The sequence below is a fragment of the Ictalurus furcatus genome, chromosome 10 (genome assembly GCF_023375685.1).
Source record: "Ictalurus furcatus strain D&B chromosome 10, Billie_1.0, whole genome shotgun sequence".
NCBI classification, from domain to species: domain Eukaryota; kingdom Metazoa; phylum Chordata; class Actinopteri; order Siluriformes; family Ictaluridae; genus Ictalurus; species Ictalurus furcatus.
Window position 1 is genome coordinate 4,430,107 of NC_071264.1, and position 26,145 is coordinate 4,456,251.

Below are 26,145 nucleotides of genomic sequence, written 5' to 3' on the forward strand. Positions count from 1 at the left end.
AATTTAAAACAAAACACTATTACTACTCCTACTACTACTACTACTACTACTAATAATAATAATAATAATAATGGCAACAATAATAACATAGTAATAATAACCGTTGTTTTTATTTTTGACAAAGAATCAACTGCGGCCTAATTTTGTTCAAACAAACATAATGAATTCCTTTTTTAAAAAATGGAGTTTGCGGCTTTTTCCCTCCATGCATGAAACATCAAAGTGTACATATCTGAACTGCAGCTCTTCTATAGTCTATAAGATCATCAAATATAGTCTATATCTGTAAATTAATCTAATATAGTCTATATCTGTAAAATAATCTGATATAGTCTATATGTGTAAAATAATCTGATATAGTCTATATCTGTAAAATAATTTAATATAGTCTATATCTATAAAATAATCTGATATAGTCTATATCCGTAAAATAATCTAATATAGCCTATATATGTAAAATAATCTGATATAGACTATATCTGTAAAATAATCTAATATAGACTATATTCGTAAAATAATCTAATATAGTCTATATCCATAAAATAATCTAATATAGACTATATATGTAAAATAATCTGATATAGACTATATCTGTAAAATAATCTAATATAGTCTATATCTGTAAAATAATCTAATATTGACTATATCTGTAAAATAATCTGATATAGACTATATCTATAAAATAATCTGATATAGACTATATCTATAAAATAATCTGATATAGTCTATATCCGTAAAATAATCTAATATAGCCTATATATGTAAAATAATCTGATATAGACTATATCTGTAAAATAATCTAATATAGTCTATATCTGTAAGATAATCTAATATAGTCTATATCTGTAAAATAATCTGATATAGACTATATCTGTAAAATAATCTAATATAGTCTATATCTGTAAAATAATCTAATATTGACTATATCTGTAAAATAATCTAATATAGTCTATATCTGTAAGATAATCTAATATAGTCTATATCTGTAAGATAATCTAATATAGTCTATATCTGTAAAATAATCTGATATAGACTATATCTGTAAAATAATCTAATATAGTCTATATCTGTAAGATAATCTAATATAGTCTATATCTGTAAAATAATCTAATATAGACTATATCTGTAAAATAATCTAATATAGACTATATCTGTAAAATAATCAGATATTGTCTAAATCTATAAAATAACCTGATATCGTCTATATATCTATAAAATAATCTAATATCGTCTATAGCTGTAAAATAATATAATATAGTCTCTATCTGTAAAATAATCTATTATAGTCTATATCTGTTAAATAATCTAATTTAGTCTGTAAGATGATATAGTCTCTATCTGTAAAATAATCTAATACAGTGTATATAAGATAATCTATAGTCATGGTTTTGTTCAGAGATCTTAGGCCTCTCTTACGCCCCTTCCAGTGGAGTAAAACCAGCCCTATAATACAATTCAATAACGGATTGTTTATCGTGAGTGTTATTTGCGAAAGTACGAAAATCGGCTGGAAACCTCACTAGCTTCATACTGAAATATTATTAACTATGACGAGGCAGAATGATTTGTGGTGTGTCACATCAACCCTGGTTCTGATTTGTATGTATTTCTTTGTGTATGAACCCCAGAGCATGCCGTCTGTGAGCCCGGAGAAGCCTGCTCTGTGTGCCGGATGTGGAGGTAAAATCTCTGACCGCTATTATTTACTGGCTGTGGATAAACAGTGGCACCTGCGCTGTCTCAAGTGCTGCGAGTGCAAACTGGCGCTGGAGTCCGAGCTCACGTGCTTCGCCAAGGACGGCAGCATTTACTGCAAAGAGGATTACTACAGGTGAGGGCACACATGGACAAACATCCTCCATCCCTTTATTCATTCGTTTCCCCTTCTTCCTTTCTAATGCAGGGAAATAACCCCAAGACACTGCGGATATAAACAGGGAATATTAGACTGCAATAGACCTGAGGATCATGACGCATGCTGGCCTGCAAAATAAATCCACTTTCTCTACGACTAGTATTGCTTTTTTAAAAGGCTGCTTGTTTATTTGAACAGCCCATGCGTCGCTGGAGATGTGTCCGTTTTTGTTTGCTTGAGATAAAAAAGCATAATTAATCATAAATTTCCATTTCAAATACATTTAATGCATTTAGAAGCCTTTTCTCTTTAAATAATAAACAATCCCGCAAATAAGCAACGCCATTCGAAATGGTAAAGAAATAATAATAATAATAATAATAATAATAATAATAATAACTGCACGTGCATCTGTTGGATGCGATTGTAAATAAGGTCCTTGCCGTTCCAGAAGGTTCTCCGTGCAGCGGTGCGCGCGCTGCCACCTGGGCATCTCGGCGTCGGAAATGGTGATGCGCGCGCGCGACTCCGTGTACCACCTGAGCTGCTTCACGTGCACGTCGTGCCACAAGACGCTGAGCACGGGCGACCACTTTGGCATGAAGGAGAGCCTGGTGTACTGCCGCCTGCACTTCGAGAGCCTCGTGCACGGGGAATACCAGCACCACCAGCAGCAGCACGCGCAGCTCAACTACGCGGACCTGGCTGCCAAGGGCGCGAGCTTGGCGCTGCCGTACTTTAACGGCTCGGGCACGGTGCAGAAGGGCAGGCCGCGGAAACGGAAGAGCCCGGCCATGGGCATAGACATCAGCACGTACAACTCGGGTGAGCAGTGTTGTTGTTGTTGTTGTTGTTGTTGTTGTTCGCCTTTTCTCTCAACTGCATTACATTTCACAACAATCATCCAGCGCGCGCTTCTCAGGTCGCATTATAGGCTACAAGTGCACTAACAGCCGTGAAGAATATATATATATATATATATATATATATATATATATATATATATATATATATATATATATATATGCATCCGAGTTATTCGAATTTTAACTGATTTAATATGCGAAAAACAAATATCAAATATTGCACTGGCTCATGGAACAACACAAACAATAGCTACAGAAAAAAATAAAATAAATAATAATAATAATAATAATAATAATAATAATAATAATAATAATATAATGCAGTAATCAAGTCAGAAAAACTGGAATATTGAGCAACATAAACCAACCTACAATATCACACCAACCAATCAAATCGTTGTAAATAATAATAATAATAATAATAATAATAATAATAATAATAATAATAACAAAGTGTCATATTTATACCAGAATTATTACAGTATCATTTTAAAAATACAATTAAATTCCCAAGCGTAGCTGATTTGTGTGTAAACACACGTGTAGCAGATTTCCTAAAGGAAGGACTCGTACACGTGTCGCATTAATGCACAAACAATTCTACTGTCCTATATGACACTAACTGAAATGTCATCTATTTTTATATTATACTTTAACACATTTACTGACGTCATTTCACGCGCTTTCTGTTTAAACGAATCTTACTACTACTACTACTATTATTATTATTATTATTATTATTATTATTATTATTATTATTTTATATTTGAATTAAAAAAACATTTTTTATTTTAGATTAATATTCATATCTAGTGAAATGTGTTTAGTGTGAATTAAAGGTGCTGTCGGGGGAAACAAACAAACAAACAAACAAACAAACAAAAAGGCAAAACAACGCGTCGGTCACTTTTTTTTTCCTGTCGGAATCACACACACACACACACACACACACACACGCAGAGGGAGAGAGAGAGGGTTTCCTTCCAATAAAAACAAAAACCAAATGTAAGTCATGGAATATTCTGTGGTGTAGTTGGGAATAATCACGCGCTGTCACTCAGGATAGACATCTACATATAAAAGCAGTGTGTTAATTGTGTTAAGTGTCTCGAGACTGCGATAAGCCTGAACACACGCTGTGCTTTCTAAAATATTTTCCAGCAGTGTGACGCATGTAGCATGCAGTCTATGGACGTCTCCTCCTTTTTTTATTAACCTGAAGACGCGCGGATCATTCCAGGAGGGTTTGTTTGCTGTTGATGGGATTTTTTTAAAAGGGGGGGGGGTATACGTCTGAGCTTCATGTAGCCTATAACACTGTCATGAGGGGAAAAAAAGCAACAGCTGGAAGTTTTCACACTGATATTTATCCTAATGTTGATTCTTCTTGTTTCTATATGCGTGAATTATGTTTTTTTTTTTAAAAATATATATGTATATATACATATATTTCTACGTGATGCTTTGACTTAGGTCTACTCACTGCAACAGCTTTACAGTAGCACAGAAAATTTGCTTCTTCTTTTTCTTTTTCTTTTCCTTTTTCTTTTTAACCCAGCGGTAAATATTTAATAAGCACTTTGTGCCTAGAGCCCCCTGCTGGTCAAATCAGGAAGTGACGGAACTCTCACAGACCTTCACTTCACAAGAACTTTTACAATCAAAATGTAAACAATTTACAAACTGCTGCGTTTTCGCTCTTCCTGGTTTTGGTCATGTGAATACTGACGTTACTGTGGTGAACAGGTTAGATGTCTAATAACTGTTAAAGTAGCTATAACAAGCACAAATGAAAATTAACTGATGGAAAGGGATTATTATTTTTTTTTTTTGAACGGGGTGTCTTTTTTTTTTTTAATAAAAAAATTAAAAACATAATAATCTTACCATGTAAAATATATAGTGAAATTATTTTAAAATGTCGTGACCCAGTCTGGCTTTACATTTGGAAAATAAATTTGACCCAACCACGGTTACTGCTGCACCAAAAAAACAAAAAAACAGACAAATAAATAAATAAATAAATAAATAAATAAATAAATAAAAACTGTCGCCTTTAGAAAAATAAGTAAATAAATAAATTCATTAATTTTAAACGTTTGGAACCACAAAATATTGTTATTCATATTATCCTTATACTTCTTATTATTCCTCTTCTTATTCTTATTCATCCGATTTTAACTCCTCTTCTTATTCTACTTATTCTTCTAATTCTTATTATTATTATTAGTGTTCATATTAGTATTATTGGCTATATGCAAAAATCCAATCTGAATGTAATCTTTTGGTCAGGGTGCAAGAATAAATCTGACAAATCGAATCAGTGATAAAAACATATATATATATATATATATATATATATATATATATATATATATATATATATATATGATCAAACAGAAAGGAACGGATATTTCTTGGACGTACACATGCATTAAAATGCACGACCAGAATGTCCCACAGATTTCTGGCCGATATGTACAATTTATTGATTGATTCCAGCTGATTTTTAAATAAATAAATTGTGTATGTTTATTTATTTCTTTATTTCTTTATTTTTACGAAGAAAGAAAAAAAAAACATATACTGTTCTGTTCTGTAATTTGTTCACCATTCCCTTTTGGCGTTACATTCTTTGATTTTCTTTTAAATTGTAGGCTACATTTTTTTTTTTTAAATGTACAATTGCTAAGAGGCTATGACATATAGGGGGAAAAAAAATTCTCATTTCACAAAGTATAATACTAAGACATCAGTGTTTTTTGTCGTGACATTCCTTACGTTCTGTGTGTGTGTGCTCTTCTTCTCGTAACACATCCCTCCTTCCTAACTGGTTGTTATTGTTTGTGTTGTGTAGTGCATTATTATTAGATTATTGTTTTGATGGATTACTTGCTTTTAGATTTTTTCAATATTTATTTTTTTTTAGAAAATTGTAAATCTTGATGTCGTCTGGTGGTTGATATTGATTTGACATGCCCCTACACATTTATCCAGAGGTCCAAACTAATCTAACATATGACATTTGTAAAAGGATTCTTGATTATTTGTCCGCGTTTTTGTTTGTTTGGAGTTCCACCGAGTCTCACTGCGAGTGTTTTTTTTAGACGCTTCGCGATGCACGGTCCCGTAAAGAGAGAGAACACAAACCTGAAATCAAATACTGAGACATATTACACAACAAGACAGGAAGAAGAAGAAGAAGAAGAAGTAAAAAAAAAACAGAGGGGAAAAATGCTCATGGTTCGTGATTTTTAATTTGAATCATGATTTTTTAAAAATAAAACATGTATATTATTCATATTTTGTCTCAGGTTGTAATGAGAACGAATCCGAGCATCTGGATCGAGACCAGCAGGCATACGCTCCATCGCAGAAAACCAAACGCATGCGCACGTCCTTCAAGCACCACCAGCTTCGCACCATGAAGTCCTACTTCGCCATCAATCACAACCCTGATGCCAAGGATTTAAAGCAGCTTGCGCAGAAGACGGGCCTCACCAAAAGAGTGCTGCAGGTAAGCGTCGGCTTCTGTCTTTTACGAAAGGAAAAAAAAAAAAAAAACACCCCTAGATCTTATTTCATGTGCCCCCTTTAGTGGAGATTTCCTCTCATATCACTCATCCAAGCTTGAGTTATTCCATGTCATATCATTTAGCTTTACGTTTCCATCCACGTCCTTGTAGTGATTTAAGCACGTTATTGTCGAGACATGAAAACGTAGAGAGAGTTAACTCTTACCTTTCGAAATCCGAGTTTCAGGTGTTAGGTTTTAGGATGTTTAAGACGGAAGTTCGTGATTAAAGAGAGGGAAGGCATTTATGAAATTATTATTATTATTATTATTATTATTATTATTATTATTATTATTATTCAATTATACAATTCAATTTGAATGATTTCATTGATCAATTTATAATTCAACATTTATTACAGTTTTTTTTTAAATTTGGAAATGAATCAAAGCGCCGTACAGCCACAGAACAAAGAATTATAAATGAAGCATTAACAGGACTGTACAGATTCTTTCAGAAAGGCGTATTTTGTACTTGTCGACTTAATGAAGAATTCATTCCTGTAATATTGTTGTAAATAATGCATAGTACAAGTATTTATATGCTACGTAGTACATGAATAGGAATGTATAGGTTAAGGTCTTAGTGTTTTCTTTACTTCATCATCTTTTTTTTTTTTTCATTCTACTTTTTTTTTGTGTAAATATTCTAAACGTTAGGAATGTAACAGTATCCCAACAGCACACACAAACACACAAAGTAAAAGGCATTGGGGTTGGTTTGCAGGTCTGGTTCCAAAACGCGCGGGCCAAATTCAGACGGAACGTTTTGCGGCAGGAGAGTGGGGGTGTCGAGAAGGCTGACGGCACGTCACTTCCCGCACCCTCCTCCGACAGTGGTGCTCTGACCCCGCCAAGCACAGCCAGCACGCTAACAGACCTGACCAATCCCTCTATCACCGTAGTCACCTCAGTCACCTCTAGTTTGGACAGCCACGAGTCCGGGAGTCCCCCGCAAACGACCCTGACGAACCTTTTCTAACGCAGATTTGGGGTTTTGTCCTTTATTGTTTTTTTTGTTTGTTTGTTTGTTTTTTTTGGTTTTGTTTTGTTCTTCTTCTTTCAATTTCCTCCCTTCCAAATGTGGCTTTTATTTTTTGTTGTTGTTATTTACAAAAACACTCTTACGCAACCAAGAGACAGATCCGTTTGAAGACAAAGTAGTCACCTCAAGTCAACTCTATTTTGGACAGACTGTATTTTGATTTCGCATAAAAGAAAAAAAGAAGAAAAAAAAAAAAAAAAACACTTCGAAATTTTGATTCACATCCGATTGAATTTTTTTTGTTTGTTTACATTTTTTAGACAAACCCATTCAAATCAGCTACAACTGAATTATAAACAGCTACAACTCTGTAAACCTTCTTCTTCTTCTTTTTTTTTGTTTTGTTTTGATTTGTTTTTCTATAATTTTATAAATTTGACAGATTTCATTTCCAAATCAGCCAGTGACAGTCCCATTCCCACATACTAAAGTACTAAAACAAACGTGAGGGTCAGTTTAATGTGTAGCACTTGCAACCACTTGGCAGCTGAGTTTACACGTGTGTCAATTTATTTTTTAATTTTTTTTCTCCTTTTGTTTTTAACGTATTCGCCATGTCAGCGTAGTGTCGGCATGTTTTAACACTTCATCTGCGAAAGTGGAAACATGTCTTAGACGACGCGCTTTAAAGCCACGCAGAAAATCCTTCATTCCGTTTGGTAATTTTTGAAAAAAATTTATTGGATTTTTTATTTATTTATTTTTTTTTTTTACTTTACATTGATGATCTGCATTTTATTTCCAAAAGCATTTCGCATTTCCAGTGACTGTAGCTTTAACAAACACTAATCCCATTGCCGTTTTTACACTTTATACTTTTTCGACTCGCGTGCCAGGTGGTGCTTCAACCTCAAGATAGCATTGTCATACCAGCCTGACTCTAATTAGGGTTCAACAATATCAAAAACTGTGCAGTGGTAACTGTTAAAAAAAACAACAACAAACAAACCCCAAGCCTGGAGAGCCCTTTAGACCACTTTTTGATGGGCTACTCTTAGATGGGCGCTACAAACAAGTATTTTGGTGTATAAAGTATTGAATTTTTCGGTACGTTCCAGCTCCTATTAATCGCTATAGAGTTCCAGTTTGCTCAGTGACGACAAAGTTGCCAGTGATAAGCGCGGTACAGTGGTGGAGCTCAGGGTGATCATGAGATTCAACACATTTGGAGATGGGAAATTTAGACTCCAATTTTTTTTTTCCTTTTTTTAAAAAAAAAAACAAAAACAAAACAAGTATCACTTTTGAGCTTGTGGTTTGCAGGACCGATGAAACAAACACCACTTACGATTGGAGAAAGTTAGTCATATATAAAATCAAGTCACGTTCCCCCTCGCAGTCAAATTCTAAATGTTTTTTTTTATTTTTTATTTTTTTTTTTTAATGGACACTTGCCACTGAACAGTCCAAAAAACATGATGGGAAATCTGGCTGGAAGTGACAGCAAGGGACAGTTAGGGGTTGATTAGTTCATTGTGTGACGGAGAGTCGGTTCTGTTTGTAGAACAAAGTGCTCCTCTAAGATCTACTTTCACGAAGTAGACGCCTAACTCAGTTCTACTATGTGCCTTACGCTATAACCTGGAAGAGAGCTTGTGAAATTCAGGAGATACATGTGTGTTTGTTTAATGGATATCGCATTCTTTGAACGCCTCACTAGTTTTGTACTGTTCTGTTTTTCATCTGAGGATCTTTTTAATGGTGTAATTCTGTTACAAAGGAGGCAAGCGATGGCCTAGAAAGCAGTTGTGCACTCTTTCAAATATAGTCGGTAAATCCGAGAATCTTATATATTGATCTTCGTGTTAATAGTATGGTACGTGTTCTATCAAGATTGTCCATTGTTTCCTTGTTTCTTGAAGAAAAAAAAAAAAAAGCAAAAAAAAAAAAAAAAAAAAAAAAAAGATGGTGTATAGAAACTATTTCCCATTAAATATTTATGGACCAAGCGGTTGTTATATCTTATTAAATTTGTGTGAATAAAACAAAACGCCTTGCATTGACAGTGTTTTATTTCTCTCATTTTGCACAACCATTCTTTATGTTTCCTCTCAGATTTGAACTGAAACCTAATATTGGTGAATGATAATCCGAAAAAAAAGAAAGAAAGAAAGAAAGAAAGAAAGAAAAAACAACCTTCCACCACACATCTCTCTCTCTCTCCCTCTCTCCCTCTCTCTCTCTCTCTCTCTCTGTCTCTTGCTCTCATTTTTGATATTGATTTCAAATTTCATTCTCTTTATTATTCTAAAGTAATGCCCCATGGATTTGCACTAAGACCCTGTGGTTGATACAGAAAAAAAAAAAAAAAAAAAAAATGATCCAGAAGAATTAGGATTGTTTGTTTATTTATTTATTTATTTATTTTCTGATGCATGAATATGGCAACATGATTTTAAAAAAAAATAAATAAAGCTCTACTGTGCTAGAACGTGCACACTGGTATTTGAAAAGAAAAGAAAAAGAGAGAGAGAAAAGAAGTAAAACTAAATGCAAACCTCTTAAAGTCAGGTTGCTTTGTAGTTTAATATATTGTTACTTTATGATTTCTTTCAGGGAGAACAAATCTTGGGGCATTACAGCCATACTTCACGGCGTTTGAAAATTCCCTAAAGTATTAAAAGACGGGGAAAACTTTGATCGGAATTCCACACCATTGAAGACAAAGACAATATTAGGATCAGATGATAGTAATAAACCTAAATCAGCAACAATAAATGTAATGCAAAAGTCTTTTCTTTTTTTTTTTCTTCTTTTTTTTCTTTCCCTTTTAAATTCTTCTGAATGTTTGAATCCACACTTGGAGGAGAACCCACTCAATATGTGAGCTTTTTTTTTGCTTTCTTTCTTTTTTTTTTTTTTTTTCTTCTAATATCTTTGTTATATTAGAGCTAAAATTGTTCTTTGTATCAGGATGGCAATGAAAAGAAACATGTTTAATCTTCTAGTTGTATATAACTGAATAAGGATTACATACACAAAACATATACACATACTGATTGTCTGCCTGTCTATCACTATCTATCTCTCTCTCTCTCTCTCTCTCTCACACACACACACACACACACACACACACAAAACTATAACTCATACTTTCTAAATGCATGGAAAAATGACAGTCTCAAAGCACCGAAGCAGTAAAATATTCATCAAGAGAACTGTGGAGAACAGATTTAGCGGGAAAAAAAAAAAATCAATTAAATAAATAATAATAATAATAATTAAAAAAAGATTTGTATGTTGCATGCACCTTATCAGTGGTATATATTTTTAACACTGAATATTATTTTGTCTGATGTTTCATTTGTTGTCGACTGTAAATTAAATTATATAACACATTTTACCTTGTGAAACCAAAAAAAACAAGCAAAAAAAAAAAAAACACAACAAAACAAACAAACAAAAAAACTTACAATAAATGCACAACTGCATGCGGTATTTGAATAATAAAAATGCTCCTTTCCAAGATTTGCTTTGGGATTTACTTAGTTTGCATCGTTGTTTTTTTTTAACAAGCATCACAGTGTTGAGTTCTGACAATACCCTGGACAGTGCGAGCTGGACATATGGACATTGGCTGCTTTACAGTGGTCTCAGACGTTTACTGCCGTGTCACACTGTAGGAGCTGATACCAATAAAAAAAAAAAAATCTTGGTCGAATCCTGTGGCAGACTTTCAGATATCATTGTAAAGCGAGCGTAACAGATGGCTTCCAAACAAGGCCGTGTACATAATGATCTATTTACATAAACCGGCATATTGGTATAAATTGTTTGCTTTTATTTATTTACTTATTGGACTGAGTGATTTTAGCTGATGCTTGTGAGCTATCACGGTTCTCAGGGCGCACCATTCTATGTAAAAGGTAACAAATACCAAGGAGTGCTATTAAACTGCATTTGTACATATGGTATTCAGCTTTTCTTTCTTTCTTTTTTTTAAAAAAAAAAAAGTTGAAATACAAGCTTCGGGTGTAAAATACACAAACGTCAGATGGTTCCAATTGGAAACATTTCCACAGTGGTGAGTTCTTGGAGCAAAGTCATGCCAATGCATCAGAGCCTCTTAAAACTTGTGACTTCAGAGACGTTGCTATAAAATGGGAGTCTTTAAGAGGTCGTATGTCATATAAGACTAGATGGAACTAGAAGGTGGATCCCCAAAACTGGACAAGGAAGTAACATTGACGCTTCGCAGCTCGAGGGTGACTTGGTTTGATCCTGAGCTCAGGTTACAGTCTCCTCATGCCCTCGTGGGTAGGTGGACTGGCTGTGCTAAATTAGCCCTAGCTGTCTGAATGTGTATGTGTGGTGCCCTGAGATGGGCTGGCGTCCCATACAGGGTGTATTTCTGCCTCGCATCCAGTTTTTCCGGGATAGACTCCAGATCCAGTGAGCCCCTGACCTGGATAAAGCTCTTACTGAAGATGAAGGAATGAATAAGTTAAGTAAGTACTAACACTAATGCCAAAAATAGTGCATGTGATATTATATACAGCATTATCATTTCATAATCGGTGCTTACTGAAATAAATTACATCTGACCTAGTAAAAAGAAATAAATGAATAAAATATACACCCACACACACACACACACACACATATATATGTACTCGTTTTATATTATATACAGATTACTAGATTATATTATATACAGTTGCAATCAAAAGTATTCGATCCCCATTTCAAATCAGGTTTATCGTCAAAACTTTACGATGAACAAATCAAACAAAAGCAAGTGAAATAGTTCAACACAATACACAGGAAGTGTTTTCCTCAAATTCAACTGAAAATGAAACTTATAATGATTTCTCCAGTTTCAAAATGATTCACCCCCTGAATAGAATCCCTCACAACAGCACAAATACGCAAAACAGCTGTTGTCTCAAGCACGCCTGATGCAACTAACCAAGGGCTTCATTAGTTGCAGAGGTGTGCTTGAGCTCTAACACATGAAATACCTGAACTGGCTAGGGAAAGAAAATGGATGAAATACCTGGACGGGGTAGAAAAAGGAAGCTATCAACAGCTGCAGCCAGATTTGTGAGAAGGCAGGTTGTGAAAAACCCTCACACGACTGCAAAAGACCTGCAGCGAGACTTGGTGTAACAGGCACTGAGGTTTCAGTGAGCACAGTAAGGAGTGTACTAAACACAGAAGGTTTCCATGCCAGAACTCCAAGACGTTCACCGCTACTCACCCAAAAGCACAAGAAGAGTCGCTCAAAATCATATAAATAAACCACAGAAGGTTTGGGATTCTGTTCTGTGGAGCGATGAAACTAAACTGGAACTTTTCTGCACGATGGATCAGCGGTACGTCTGGAGGAAGAAGAATGAAGAAAGAACACTCTGTCCACAGTCGAGCATGGTGGAGGCTCGGTGATGCTCTGGGGCTGCTTTACATCCTCTTGCACTGGAAACCTGCAGCGTGTGGAAGGCGAGATGGATTCATTGAAGTATCAGGAAATCCTAGGAGAAAACGTCACGCCGTCTGTGAGGAAGCTGAAGCTCGGGCGTCATCGGACCTTCCAACAGGACAGTGATCCCAAGCGTACCTCAAATTCCACCAAGGCTTCTTTGCAGAAAAAGTCCTGGAAGATTCTACAGGGCCGTCACAGTCACCTGACTTGAACCCCATCGAAAATCTCTAAAGAAGGTGGTTGCAGCACGCAAACTCAAGAATATTACTGAACTGGAGGACACTGCTCATGAGGAACGGGAGAAGATTCCTCAGGAACGCTGCAGAAGCTCGGCATCTCGTTTGCAGCAGGTCATAACAGCAAAAGGTGCTCTACTACGTACTAAAGACGCCTGCCATGAAGGGGTTGAATCATTTTGAGACTGGAGAAATCATTAGAAGTTGCATTTTCAGTTGAATTTGGGGAAACCACTTGCATCCGTTGTGTTGAACTATTTCAGTAGTTTTGTTTGATTTGTTCGTTGCAAACAGCTGAAAGTCTGTACATTTTGACAATAAACCTGATTTGCAATGGGGGTCGAATCATTTTGATTGCAACTGTATAACTATATAGACTATAGACTTTACAATTTGAAAAATTAAATTAATTTCAACCAGGCAAAATTAAAGAACTTTAAGCTTGAGATTATATTAAACGACTGAAACTGCTATAACAGGATTATGTTCTAACAGGTAACTGGACTTGATCATAATTAGATGATAATTAATGTCCAGTCACCTCGATTTTCTACTATTAGACAATTCAATGACCTGAAGGTCTTCATAATCCTGAATAAAATGACACAGATAAACACTGGCCTATTTCAAATCAGCACATAGTTATGATTGTGCTATGGTTTCAGCTGCTGATAGAGTGGGCCTGAGAGAGACTGGCAGATCAGACATGTTTACAGTGACAGGTACAACACACACACTTGGAAAGATCCGGGTGTCAGGAGATGTGTACATCCAACTCTGTGTGTTCCTGGACCAGCATTCTCTTCTCTTCTGAACACACACACACACACACACACACACACACACACACAACCTGTCTCATGCTCAGTGTGGGTGAGAAATGTGGGAACATGAGTGCATTGCCAACTAGCAACAGGAAATGTAAGTATGCGTGTGTGTACATGCCCTGTGCACACAAATGGAATAGGAACACTACCATTTCCTGCTTTCATGTGTATTTCGGATCTTTCAGTAGAAATACATTCATCAGTAATGCCTTGAATGGACTGCACAAAGGCTTTAAAACAAGGACGTTGAAACACATTCTGAAATTAAACATCGAATGATCACAGTATCACTTGTTTTTACTTTTACAGTGGGATGCTTGGTGCGTTCACCTTTATAATATGTAATATCCTCTTACTCATGATGATAGAAATGATGTACTAATGATGTTTTTTTTTTTTTTAAATGGTAGGTAAACAACATGATTTTCCTTTTAGCTCATATTAAATAATACTAACACAATAAGTAATGGTCATCTAATTTCATGGGTTAAATCTGAAAAATGTAAAAAAAAATAAATAATAAAAAAAATATACACTATATGGTCAAAAGTTTGTCGTCACCTGATCATCACACTCATGTGTGCTGGGTGAACATTTCATTCCAGGTTTAGTCCCCCTTTGCTGTGATAATATCCTCCAGTCTTCTGGGAAAGCTTTCTACTAGATTTTGGGGCGTGGCTGTGGGGATTTGTGTTCATTCAGCCACAGGAGCGTTAGTGAGATCAGGCACTGAGGTCGGGATGGTGAGGAGGTCTGGCGTTCCAGTTCATCCCAAAGTTGTTCAGTGGGGTTGAGGTCAGGGCTCTGTGCAGGACGCTCAAGTTCTTCTATACCAGCCTTGCCAAACCATGTCTTCATGGAGCTTTGTGCACAGTGTCATTGTCATGCTGGAACATGCTACAACATACAAAGAATTGCGTGTATACAATTGCGTGTGCACATATGGGCGTGATAATCAGGTGTTCACATACTTTTGGCCATTTAGTGTATGATGATCCATATGCATGAACAGTACATCATAAGAGTTTGATTCATATACAGTACATGGAATACTAAACGCAAATAAATGTATCCTCCAGTTAGGTTTCCACAAAAACACACAAATGTACCTACACAAGATGCGCATACAAAGGAGCAAGAAAGAATTCTTTAGACTAGGATTATGCATTTCACCTAAGCCTTAAAATCTTAATTTTCCCCCTTTGAAAGATGTGTATGCTTGTTTATGTCCCTTTTTTGATACCTAGGTTTAACGATCAGTACATATGTTCCTATTTCAAATAAATATGAGGTGTTGTATATAATTTCTTTCAGCACAGATGGGTTGCCGATGCTGCACACAAACCTTTCTCCGAATGAACAGATTTCCGATTGGTGTAAAGACTGAATAACCAAGCATGACTGGTCAAACGGTCCTGTTGGAAAGCTGTGATGTTTATACTACAATTAACTTATCAAATATTTGATATGATATGATCTTTCATGGTGTGAGCATGGTCACATTATCTTTTATCACAAATCTTTTTCCTACCAAATTCCTACCAAGCAGGCACAATGGACTGGTATGTAGAATGCTCCAATAGTCATGTCTTTATCAGGAGACGTGTTCTCAAGTTATTGCAACGCTCTTATACGTTCCTTTCTAATATGCAGTAGTGTGGTATAAGAAAAGACAGTCTGCTCTATAGTGCAAGAAAATGCGAGGAAAAAATAATGAATCCCAGAAAGATAAACAACAATTAAAACAATGTTCACAAAGAAGAAACAATTGGCGACGGGTTTACAATAGAGAACCGCCGTGTACGCTACAGTACTTTCAGAACAATACAGGTTGTACTGTACACAGTTGTTAAACAAATTTTGACAAAGCCGACATGTGTGTTTGCACTCAGAAGCCTGCGTCTCATCCAGCCCTCTAATTATTCCCTCAGAAACCACAAATTTGAAGATACTGAACACAGTCCCAATTTGTCAAATAAAGGCATTGATCTCATTGAGAGAAAACGTGGGTGTCGAGCGAGCCCAATATAACCCATGCCATTAAATTCAAATGCAGTGTTCGGCAACGGAACTGACAGATTTACCAGAGATGTTTCTTTTTAATCTTGTTCAAGAAGAGGGAAAACACACACCGTGTGTGCCTTACCTTTAAAACGCTGCTGAAGTGTCAGGTGAGTAATACTAAGCACGCATCTCTTATTGATTATTAAGCATCAAAATAGAGGGGAATAATATTCTATTTCTTACCGTGAGATAGAAATGATCTTAGCATTAATTCGTCGATTGAACGCAACACAAGACAACTCGTTTCAACATTCAGTTTTACTGCATGGTAAATCATATTGCTGCTAAAGTGTAAGTAAGTGTGATATTTATTGCATTAAGGTTTCAAGCAAGACATCAAGAGTGCTGTACTACAACAACATGTATGTAGTTTACTTTAAACTATACCGTGAATCAGAGGTACTGTAGAAGCTTGTTCACTCAGTGCTCTATATTTAGCCACGGGTTCTAATCGATATCAGATCTTCTCTCATCTCTTGAAAAAACATCCTTGCATGCTTAATCCCTCCCTGGAGATCTTCAGCTTATAGGTACAGCAATCCATTGTGTCCAGGAAGGTCATCTCGTCGTGCAGAAGATGATGATTAACATTTAATCTTATTTGGGGTTAAGGAATGGTGAAGGTAAGGTTTGAAGGATAGTGACTCCAGATTTGGATGAATCAGTTTATGAGTGTATAAGAGCATGCCACGATGTGCAATCCCCTTACCTCAGGCTTAAGCCTTCCATAGAGTTCATACAAAAATCTCTCACTATGGTGTTATACTCCAGTCCTGGAAGCCACAGCAACTCCCTCTTGTAAACCACCAAACTCAGCCCATGAAGGTCTTGGTGAGTAGCTGATGGAGTCTCCGGTTTTCACAAACGCTGCCACGTTATTGTTCAATAGCTCAAAAAAAGAAACGTCCTCACACATTCAACTGCTTTTATTTCCAGCAAATTTCTTGACACGTGTAAATATTGGTATTAACTTAAAAAGATTCAATAAATGAGACATAAACAACAAGTTTCACAGACATCTGAGGAACAGAAATGGAATAATGAGTCCCTGAACAAAGGGGGGTCAATATTAAAAGTAGCAGTCAGTATCTGGTGTAACCTCCAGCTGCTTTAAGTACTGCAGTGCATCTCAGTGCACCAGATTGGTCAGTTCTTGCTGTGAGATGTTACTCCACTCTTCCCCAAGGCATTTGCAGGTTCTCGATTATGTCTGGGGGGGACACACGGTTACATGTAATTTCCCACTGCAAGGACGATCAGCTGTCCTTCCTGTCTCCCTGTAGCACCGTCTTAGCCGTCTTACATTACAGACGTTGCAGTTTATTGCTCTTATCCTTCTTTATTTTACAGTTTATTGATCTTATCTTTCTTGTTTATTGCTCTTATCCTTCTTTATTATAGAAGGACATCTGCAGTCCTCATGCCTCCCTGCAGCAGGACTATGGCATGTTCACGCAGGTGAGCAGGAACCCTAGACATCTTTCCTCTGGTGTTTATCAGAGTCAGTAGAAAGGTCTCTTTAGGGTCCTAAGTTATTGTAACTGTGACCTTAATTGTTAACCCCCTGTAAACTGTTAGTGCATGTGCAATAATTGTTTATGGTTCATTGAACAAGCATGAAAAACATTGTTTAAACCCTTTCCAATAAAGATCTATAAAGCTTATATGGATATTACATACACACACACACACACACACACACACACACACACACATTAAAATGTTATCTGAACCAAACTGTGATGGGTAGACGACTGGGTCAGAACACACTAAAAAAAGTGGAAAGTTAGGACATCCGTTGAACCGGAGACAGGGTCATGGGCGCTCAAGGCTCATTGATGCGCGTGGGGATGAAAGCTAGCTTGTCTGGTCCAGTCTCACAGGAGAGCTTCTGTAGCACAAATTGGTGAAAAAGTGAATACTGGTTATGACAGAAAGGTGTCGGAACACAGTGCAGTGCATTTTGCTGCGTATGGAGCTGTGTAGCTGCAGACCAGTCAGAGTGACCATGCTGACCCCTGTCCACCACCGAAAACACCTACAATGGGCACGTGAGCATCAGAACTGGACCATGGAGCAGTGGAAGAAGGTGGCCTGGTCTGATGAATCACGTTTTCTTTTACATCATGTGGACGGCCGCGTGCGTGTGCGTCGCTTACCTATGGAAGACATGGCACCAGGATGCACTATGGGAAAGAAGGCAAACTGATGGAGGCAGTGTGATGCTCTGTGCAATGTTCTGCTGCGAAACTTGTGTCCCGGTATTCGTGTGGATGTTACTTTCACACGTACCACCTACCTAGTATATAGTTTCAGACCAAGTACACCTCTTCATGGCAATGACATTCCCTAACTGATTTACTAATGATTTACTGATTGGCAGCTGGTTACCTTTTGAGAAGTCTACAAATCATCATAAAGAGAGGCCCTGTGCCCAGAGGCAGGACAAACAAAGAGCGCACTGCCCAATAAACATCAAGTTGTTTTTTGTTTTTGTTTTTCTGAGCAAAAGCCACCTGCCCACACTCCATTCACTCCTAGGAAAGCGGTGTGTCTGGGCATGGCTCAAAATAATATGTTAAAAGCCCGTTGTCCAGTGAGCGTTAATCTTTTGTTCCATTAAACCAGCAACTACACGAATACCTAACAGACTCTAATTGATGCACTGTGAATTAGCGCTGTGTCAAAGGAGCTTTCCCGGGAGCAATCGTCTGTGGAGATCACCCACACCACACAAACTTATTAAATACTTTTTGCCAGTGATCCACACCTGAGCACCACCTCTGGGTCGGAATCCATTATTTTTTTAAATAACACATGGAAATATTTGCAAATGACATTTTGCTGTTAGTTGGGAGAAAAAACGCTTGCATGACTCATGAAGGGCAGCAATGAAAATCCCTCACAATGTAGTCCACATGAAGTACCTTTGTGCTAACTATGTAGAGTTGGAATAAATATATTACAAACCTCTCACTTGCCTTTTACAGAGGTCAAGCAATAAAATAATTACAATCTTTTTATTACATGGCCAAATATGGTATTTGTGCTACAGCAATTCAGAGCAGTGGATAATATTGCTGCTGACACAGGACCGTATTCAGAGTTAGTAACTGAAGTCAGCAGTTTCAGTACCAATAATATGTTAATAGGGGGCATGGTGGTTTAGCGGTTAGCACGTTTGCCGCATACCTCCAGGGTTTGAGGGTTTGATTCCCACCACTATCGTCTGCAGAGTTTGCATGTTCTCCCCGCGCTTTGGGGTTTTCCTCCGGGTACTCCGGTTCCCTCCCCCAGATACATGCACTGTAGCCTGACTGGCATTTCCAAATTGTCCATATAGTGTGAGTGTGCCCGGCAATGAATTGGCACCCTGCCCACCCTCCCCCACCTTGTGCCGTGAGTCCCCTGGGATAGGCTCTAGGTTCCCCGCGACCCTGTGTAGGCTAAGCATACAATAGATGGATGGATGGATGATATGTTAATAGACATATGAAGAATGTTATTCTGCTAAGAGTTGTGCTACACGCTTACTTTACTTGATTGTTGATTACTGAAATGACCTCTGCCGTCAAGAAAAGGAGAAACAAAAGATTAGAACACAAGCTGAACATAAAGCCAGACGAATCAATGCTATTACACCACAAACTCAGCAAAAAAAGCAGGTGCAGTATGAAGACAGGTGAGAACTAAACTCTAAACAAGTCAACTAAAACAAGAACATAGTGAATTAAGAAAAGGCAAGGAATAGAGGAACTGTGAGGAAAAACCTCACGTGATAAAACGAGATATCAAAACTGGACAAATCTTGAAGTATAATGCTAGACGGATAATGCTAGAACCATCACTACTAGGAAAACAGATTAACGTACACACCAACACAGATTGCATGGTGACTGTTAGATGCAGGTGTCAGGGGAGACAGAACATTGGGTGTATATTGATGAAGACACCTCCATGAGTTGCTCCTGAGGTGTGGAGCTGTAGACTTGGTGAACAGACTCTAGAGGATCTTGATATGACAACTGAAAGGATGGTCAGTCACTTGGACATATCATGAGATAAGTTAACTCTAGTAGCCAGTTCCAAGATGCGCTTGTGTGCTTGGTGGTTTGGGTTAGGGGGATTGGTAGTGTTGTGACACATGGAAAACGTCTGTGGATCTCTGTCTTGAGTAAGGGGTATCCTCATAGGGAAGGAGCTACATCCAAATTGAAGTCGAGTGTGGTTTTCCAGCTGATTTCCTGCTTCGGTCTCTCCACCTGACAGTTGGAGTCAAGATCGTGAGTGAAGGTGAGAATCAGTGAGTGTAATGTTCACACCCAGACACTACATGAAAGGCATATACTGTGGGGGAAATAAGTATTGAACACATCAATATTTTTCCAGTAAATATGTTTCCAATGAGGTTATTCACATGAAATTTTCACCAGACATCAGAATTAACTCAAGAAATCCGGAAATATAAAGAATTCACAACATTAAAGTCCATAAATAAAGTTATGTGTAATAAAGTGGAATGACACGGGAAAAAAGTATTGAACACATTAAGAAAACGCAGTTCTCCAAGGCAAGGTAAGGCAAGGAACCAGCTGAAATCCGTAAGTAATTATACCCCCTATCTGTGCAAGTTAATATCAGCGGGGTTAGTAAATTGATGGTCTATAAAAAGGCTTTTCGTTACCAAGGTGTCACACAAGAAACATCTCATGATGGGTAAAAGCAAAGAGTTCGCCCTTTTTTTTTTTTAACCTTCGCAACTTTATTGACCCATTCATTGGAAATATATTTACTGAACAAAATGTTGATGCGTTCAATACTTTATTTCCCCCCACTGTATAACAGTGTACCTCAGCCAGAGAGGATGTTGTATGCTAGCCTGTATTAGCACAACAGTACTGGCCCCTGCTCTCTGGTATACAGCGGGAAGACCTGCAAGGGGGCAACATGCTTTAGAGAACTGATCAACCACCACCAGTATTATGATATTGCCTGATTCTGGATAGTTGATAAAGTCCAGAGGTTAAGCAAGGGCTGTTAGCAGTGTTTCTAGTGTCCCTGAAAGGCAGGTGATGAGAATTATTGTTTTGGGCACAAACTGTACATGACTGACTATATTTCTAACCCTTGATTTGAAAAGTAGGCCACCAGTAATTTGTCATAAGTAAATTGCATGTCTGTGACCCCAGGATGCCCAACAGCTGGTGACCTGTTTGACCAAATAATGAGCTTACTCCGAAAGGTGTGGTTACCAGCTACTGCAGTTGTTATTTTTGGATCCAGGAAATGAGACAACCAAGCTGTTGAGCAGAAGCATGGTGTCTGGCATAGGAGATACATGTGCGATACCATCATTTGGTATTCACTGAACGTTGATGATAGTTAAAAGTGAAATGTAAACAGAGAATTTAGTAAAGGACATGGGCCACCTAGCTAGGTGGTCCGTGAGCACAGTGGAAGGAAGGCAAGCCCCATCCAAACCCATGACTCCTCTCCTCCAGGAAGAAACTGATGGCACGAAACTCCTGGTTACCAACATCATAAGTCTATTATTTGGGGATAGCTTCTGATGAATAATATACCAGGTGGGCTTTTGGATGTTCTCTTTGTTATTTGGAGAGCACACCCTGATGCCCAACTCAAAGGTATCCACATCAGAAGCAACTGAGGTTGTGCACGATTAAGAACAGGAACTAGTGGTGAATTTTTTCTTCAGTGAGGTGAACCTTGCATTTGCACATAGCTACCAGGGCAGTCTGCATTGAGAGCCTTTGAAGATCAAGCTGAGATGTGATGCGTTCATGCCGAGGTTTCAACGATAACGATATCAGTGACGATATAAATATATTACCACTGTGAGATGGTGTATTCCAGACAGGTGACTTGTAATGAGATAATGAGGGCCTTCTCATTTCATCAGCTACTGGCTGCCAGGTTGCAAAACTCAGAAGCTCTGTCTTTAACTGGAGTATCTGCTGGCATGACTCTCTTTGGGCTAGTCAAAGACTGCTCAAACGAGGTTGGTGAAGCACTTATAAGACACTCCTTTCCTTGTTATTCCCGGATGGCGGCGACCCATTCTGTTGCACGTGTAAGTTTTTATTAGATAGGAGAGTTGCCTGGAACAACAGTTAGATTCACACTCGCCTTCGCTACGCCGAGCGGATCTGTGGATTGGGAAGCGGTCGGATGATGGTCGACGTTAATCCATGGCAGACGGAGCTGTTACCGTTGCTGTACCTCAGGAAGATTTAAAAGCAACGGTCACTAGACAGAGCCAAAATATCCCTGTCAAGTTGAACTGTAAAATGTTTAGCAATTTAATACACTGCGATGCTAAACACACTGACGACCTTTCTGCCCTCATCATGATTGTTGTCATGGGCTTGAAGGTGACGTGAGAGGTTTTTGTACTTCCTTAACAAGCGGTTAGTAATAGTGCCCAATAACAGCCAAGAAGAGTACACACGTATGCAATTGGAGGCACAGCATTGTTGAACGGAAACGGATTGACTACGCTAACACAGTGCTATCAGACTGAAAGAGCTCGTTTAAACCTGGCTTGTCTGAATGTTACCCCGGGCAATGTTTCGAAATATTGTAGCACGCAAATGATATTTCTAATATTCATTTGTAAAATAATTCAATTAAACGACCACACATGGGGGTTACAACCCCAGTTTGGGAACCTCTTGAGTTAGCACAAACAACTTTTTTTTTTTTTTAAATTATTTGTTATTTCAACTACGTTCAATTTTGCAAACCTGATTTCCTGACTGCTGAGTTATTTGAATGTGTATTTTCATGACATTTTGAACCTAAAAACGCAAAAACATCAGATTTACACCTTTAATTCTTCAGACCATCATTCTTCATGTTCTGCTGACTCTGTTTTCACTCCAAACACTTTTCTCTCTCTGCTCAACAACTTTGGTAATATTCCAGTGTAGTGTGTGTGTGTGTGTGTGTGTGTGTGAGAGAGAGAGAGAGAGAGAGAGAGAGAGACTGTGTAGTGGGCATGCTGGGATGTGTATTTCACAGATCAGGAATTGTGAGCTAGAAGTCGCTCTGTACACACACACACACACACACACACACAGCGGGACTATCCACCATAGTCTGTGTGCGCACGCGCGTGTAAGTGTGTGTATGTGTTACACACTCGCTCGGCAGCTAGTGAATTAATCCGAAGTTGAAGTTTGGAGTAATTTTACACCACCATCATCCTCTTCCTCCTCAATCCCAGTCGGAGTTCCAGTTGAAGAGTGTGTGGACGCTAGGCTGGCTCTTCCTGGTAAGAGACATAGCGATGTTAGCTAGCTAAGATAACCTGCTAGCTAATGACATGGTCTTTAATGGCTTTACAAGTTCAGCGCTGGAAGTAACGCTGAAACACGTGTGTTTTGAGAACCTCCGGGGGCGCAAAGTTATCAGAACGGTGAACTAGAAAAGACGAAAGTAGTCACTCTGTATATATTATACATTAAAAACACGGTTTAGCTGAAGTTGGGCTAAAACTCCAGCTAGCTGGCTAGTTAGCTGGTTAGCATAGGAGCGTTGCTAGCTGTCCTAGGTGACCTAGGCATTATCGGACTTGCGCAATTCATCACCGTGGCTTAATATATTGCTTTAAAGTTGTTTACAGCAACCATGTCAGGCGTGTGTCAGTGTTGACGTGTGTGTCAGTGTTGACGTGTGTGTCAGTGTTGACGTGTGTGTCGCACACATGCTGCTAAAGCGTTGCACTAGCTCCAAGTGTAACTTAGTGGCACAGAAACCTGTTAGCCTGTATGACACGTTATAACGCGTTAATAAGACGACGTTGACGTCAGGCACGACGCGTCTACTTAATTCACGTTGTTTACTTGTGTAATAAACACTTAAACGTGTAAAAAGAAGGGATGCAGAGACAGAAAGTTAGCGCATGCGCAGTGTGAACCGGCCACATTATAATGTCGGCTAGCCGCAGCATAGTATTTTGTGTCTCTGCACTCGGAGCAAGGTTTTGTGATTTAAAAAAACATAACAATGAATTGGGTGTATAAAAGTGCAAGTTCCACACTACTACACATTAAGTTGTTATTATTTTGAATTCTGGTGAGCACAGGTAGGCCACATTGAAAGGTGCTTTAGTGAACACTAGTCAAGACTGAAGAAGTCCAACAACTGTATGTTTGACTCCGCCCACACGCGCAAAGCCACGCCCAATAATCCAGAGAGTTCTGTGAGGGCTGATTTGTACTAGTTATGATAACACTGCAATATTAAGCAATTAGCTGGTTATTATGGATATTTCTTTCCACGTAGAGATAATTAAAAGTACCCAGTGTTTGTTGTACCGTATTAGGGAAGATAACATTACCTCAGAAGTACATAAATTCCTAGCTAGGGTAATTTCAGGCTAACTCTTCTAACAACAGGAAAGCCGTGTTTCTCGCTCCGTCTCGTCCAGAGTTCGTGAGTTTGAATCCGGACAATATCACGGCCATCTGAGAAGCCACGAGAGCGAAACTGCCCGTCATTTCTGGGTGGGAGGGGCATGCACTGTCTGTGCTGTCAATCAAAGTGACACCAGCCAATCTTGGGCGATCATGTATGTGGAAGAGGATAGTGCTTTCTGTGTGTGTGTGTGTGTGTATTAGCAGTTTGAACAGGGCTAGCTTCACGTGTCCTGGGGAAGCACGTTAGCCTTCATGTGTTAGTCCTCCCTGTCTTTACAGTACTTCTGTCTCAGCAGGTGTCCATACGCTTCCCCTCTCTCGCTCTCTCTCTCCGCACATATCCATACGGTACTTCACTCGCTCTCTCTCTCTCTCTCTCGACACGTGTCCATATTGTACCTCTCTCTCTCTCGACACGTGTCCATACGGTACTTCTCACTCTCTCTCTCTCTCTCTCTCTCGCTCTCTCGGCACGTGTCCATACGGTACCTCTCTCTCTCGGCACGTGTCCATACGGTACTTCTCGGTACGTGTTTATTCTAGTTTTAATGAGATTCTTGTCATTAAGTTTTGTGGAAGCACGGATACTTCACCGCTGACTCTCTGGTATTTCCGTCTGAATCCATCATGTCGTTTATTTGCGGCCATGACCTCATAACAATCCTATTGTCCACATGTAATCTGCTTGTCCCATGCACCTTGGCTTGCAATTTGTCCGCCCCTGGATTAAGAGTTAAGGGTCTTGGTCAAGGGTCACTTGGGTCATTTTCACACTTTAGTGTTTTTTCCTGTACTCAGGACTGTTTGAGGCCAGAGTTCGTTATGATTGTTGAAGTATGAACGCTGTTTTCGAGCCCGGAGCACTCCAGAGATCCGATCGCTGGTCCTCTTGAAAACGGTAGTCCTGGGTTCTCTTCAACATAACCGCGGCACGGTCCACATCGGGTGTGGACGTTATCCACGCTTGGGGCCGCATGCTGAAGACGGTGATTGGTTCAACTTTACTTACTGTTTCTACATTTATGATGCTAAGGAAAGGATTGTTATTGACTTTCATTGGGCTAGAGAGCTGTAACCAGTTCAGGTTGCGGCGTGAGCGCTTGCGCGGAGCCCATCGCCTGAAATCCATGTCTCATGACCGTCTAAAAATCGTACTTTATTCGAGATCGTCTCAGCGTTTGCAAGTGTTCCTGCATGATGACATTCCGTGCTGTTTGTACCACAGGAAAATAATGAACCTCAAACGGATGAACCAAGCGTCTACCATTTTGCAAAAAAAGTGGCGTATGGAATTGCGCAATTGAGCAACGGTTCAGAAAACTCCGTGACGATTGTGAGCCCCACCCACAAACAAGCCCAGAGTGTGGTCTCGAGTATATACTTCCTGGCAGTGCTTAGACTCGGATCTTTCTGCCTCTGTTCAAACATACAGCGCAACTTGTATAAACAAACATTAGACAACTTTTCCAACTGGTTAAGTGTCTTCAGGGCTTCAGACGTTTTATGCGAAAAAGGCAGACGAAGCTAAATCACGCAGTGAAGCTCTGGAATTCATCAGCTGTAACATTTAAAATATAAACATACGATTTAAATGTTTTTTTGTTTTTTTTTTTGGTCAACTTCAGGCTTACGGAAACATCGCCATAGCTGGTGAGCTTGGGAGCTTATAATTGTGTTTAAAAAGGCAGAGGAAGCCAAATCCACAACCTCGAATCCCGCAGTGAAAGCCAGTCAGCCCACACTGCGTCTGTAAGACTGGCTCTTGGCATTTTGTAATCAATTTCAGGAGCGAAAACTTTGATCCTACAGTTATAA

The 26,145-nt window shown here is 38.5% G+C and overlaps 2 protein-coding genes across 4 annotated transcripts in view; both read left to right on the top strand.

Moving 5' to 3' along the window:
* Positions 1–8,656, top strand: part of lhx9 (LIM homeobox 9) — a 13,759-nt gene extending 5,103 nt beyond the window's left edge. For 2 of the 3 annotated variants that reach the window (XM_053635170.1, XM_053635169.1), the window contains exons 6-9: positions 1,629–1,831; positions 2,307–2,680; positions 6,036–6,238; positions 7,023–8,656. In XM_053635170.1, the coding sequence (XP_053491145.1) occupies positions 1,629–1,831; positions 2,307–2,680; positions 6,036–6,238; positions 7,023–7,277 (1,035 nt within the window). In that variant the 3' untranslated portion in view covers positions 7,278–8,656. The remainder of the gene's footprint in view (positions 1–1,628; positions 1,832–2,306; positions 2,681–6,035; positions 6,239–7,022) is intronic. The other variant, XM_053635171.1, reaches the window with a different exon arrangement.
* A 13,191-nt stretch (positions 8,657–21,847) lies between these two features.
* nek7 (NIMA-related kinase 7) overlaps positions 21,848–26,145 on the top strand; it is a 74,783-nt gene continuing 70,485 nt past the window's right edge. Inside the window, exon 1 of the mRNA XM_053634630.1 lies at positions 21,848–23,183. The gene's annotated coding sequence lies outside the window, so the exon portion shown is untranslated. The remainder of the gene's footprint in view (positions 23,184–26,145) is intronic.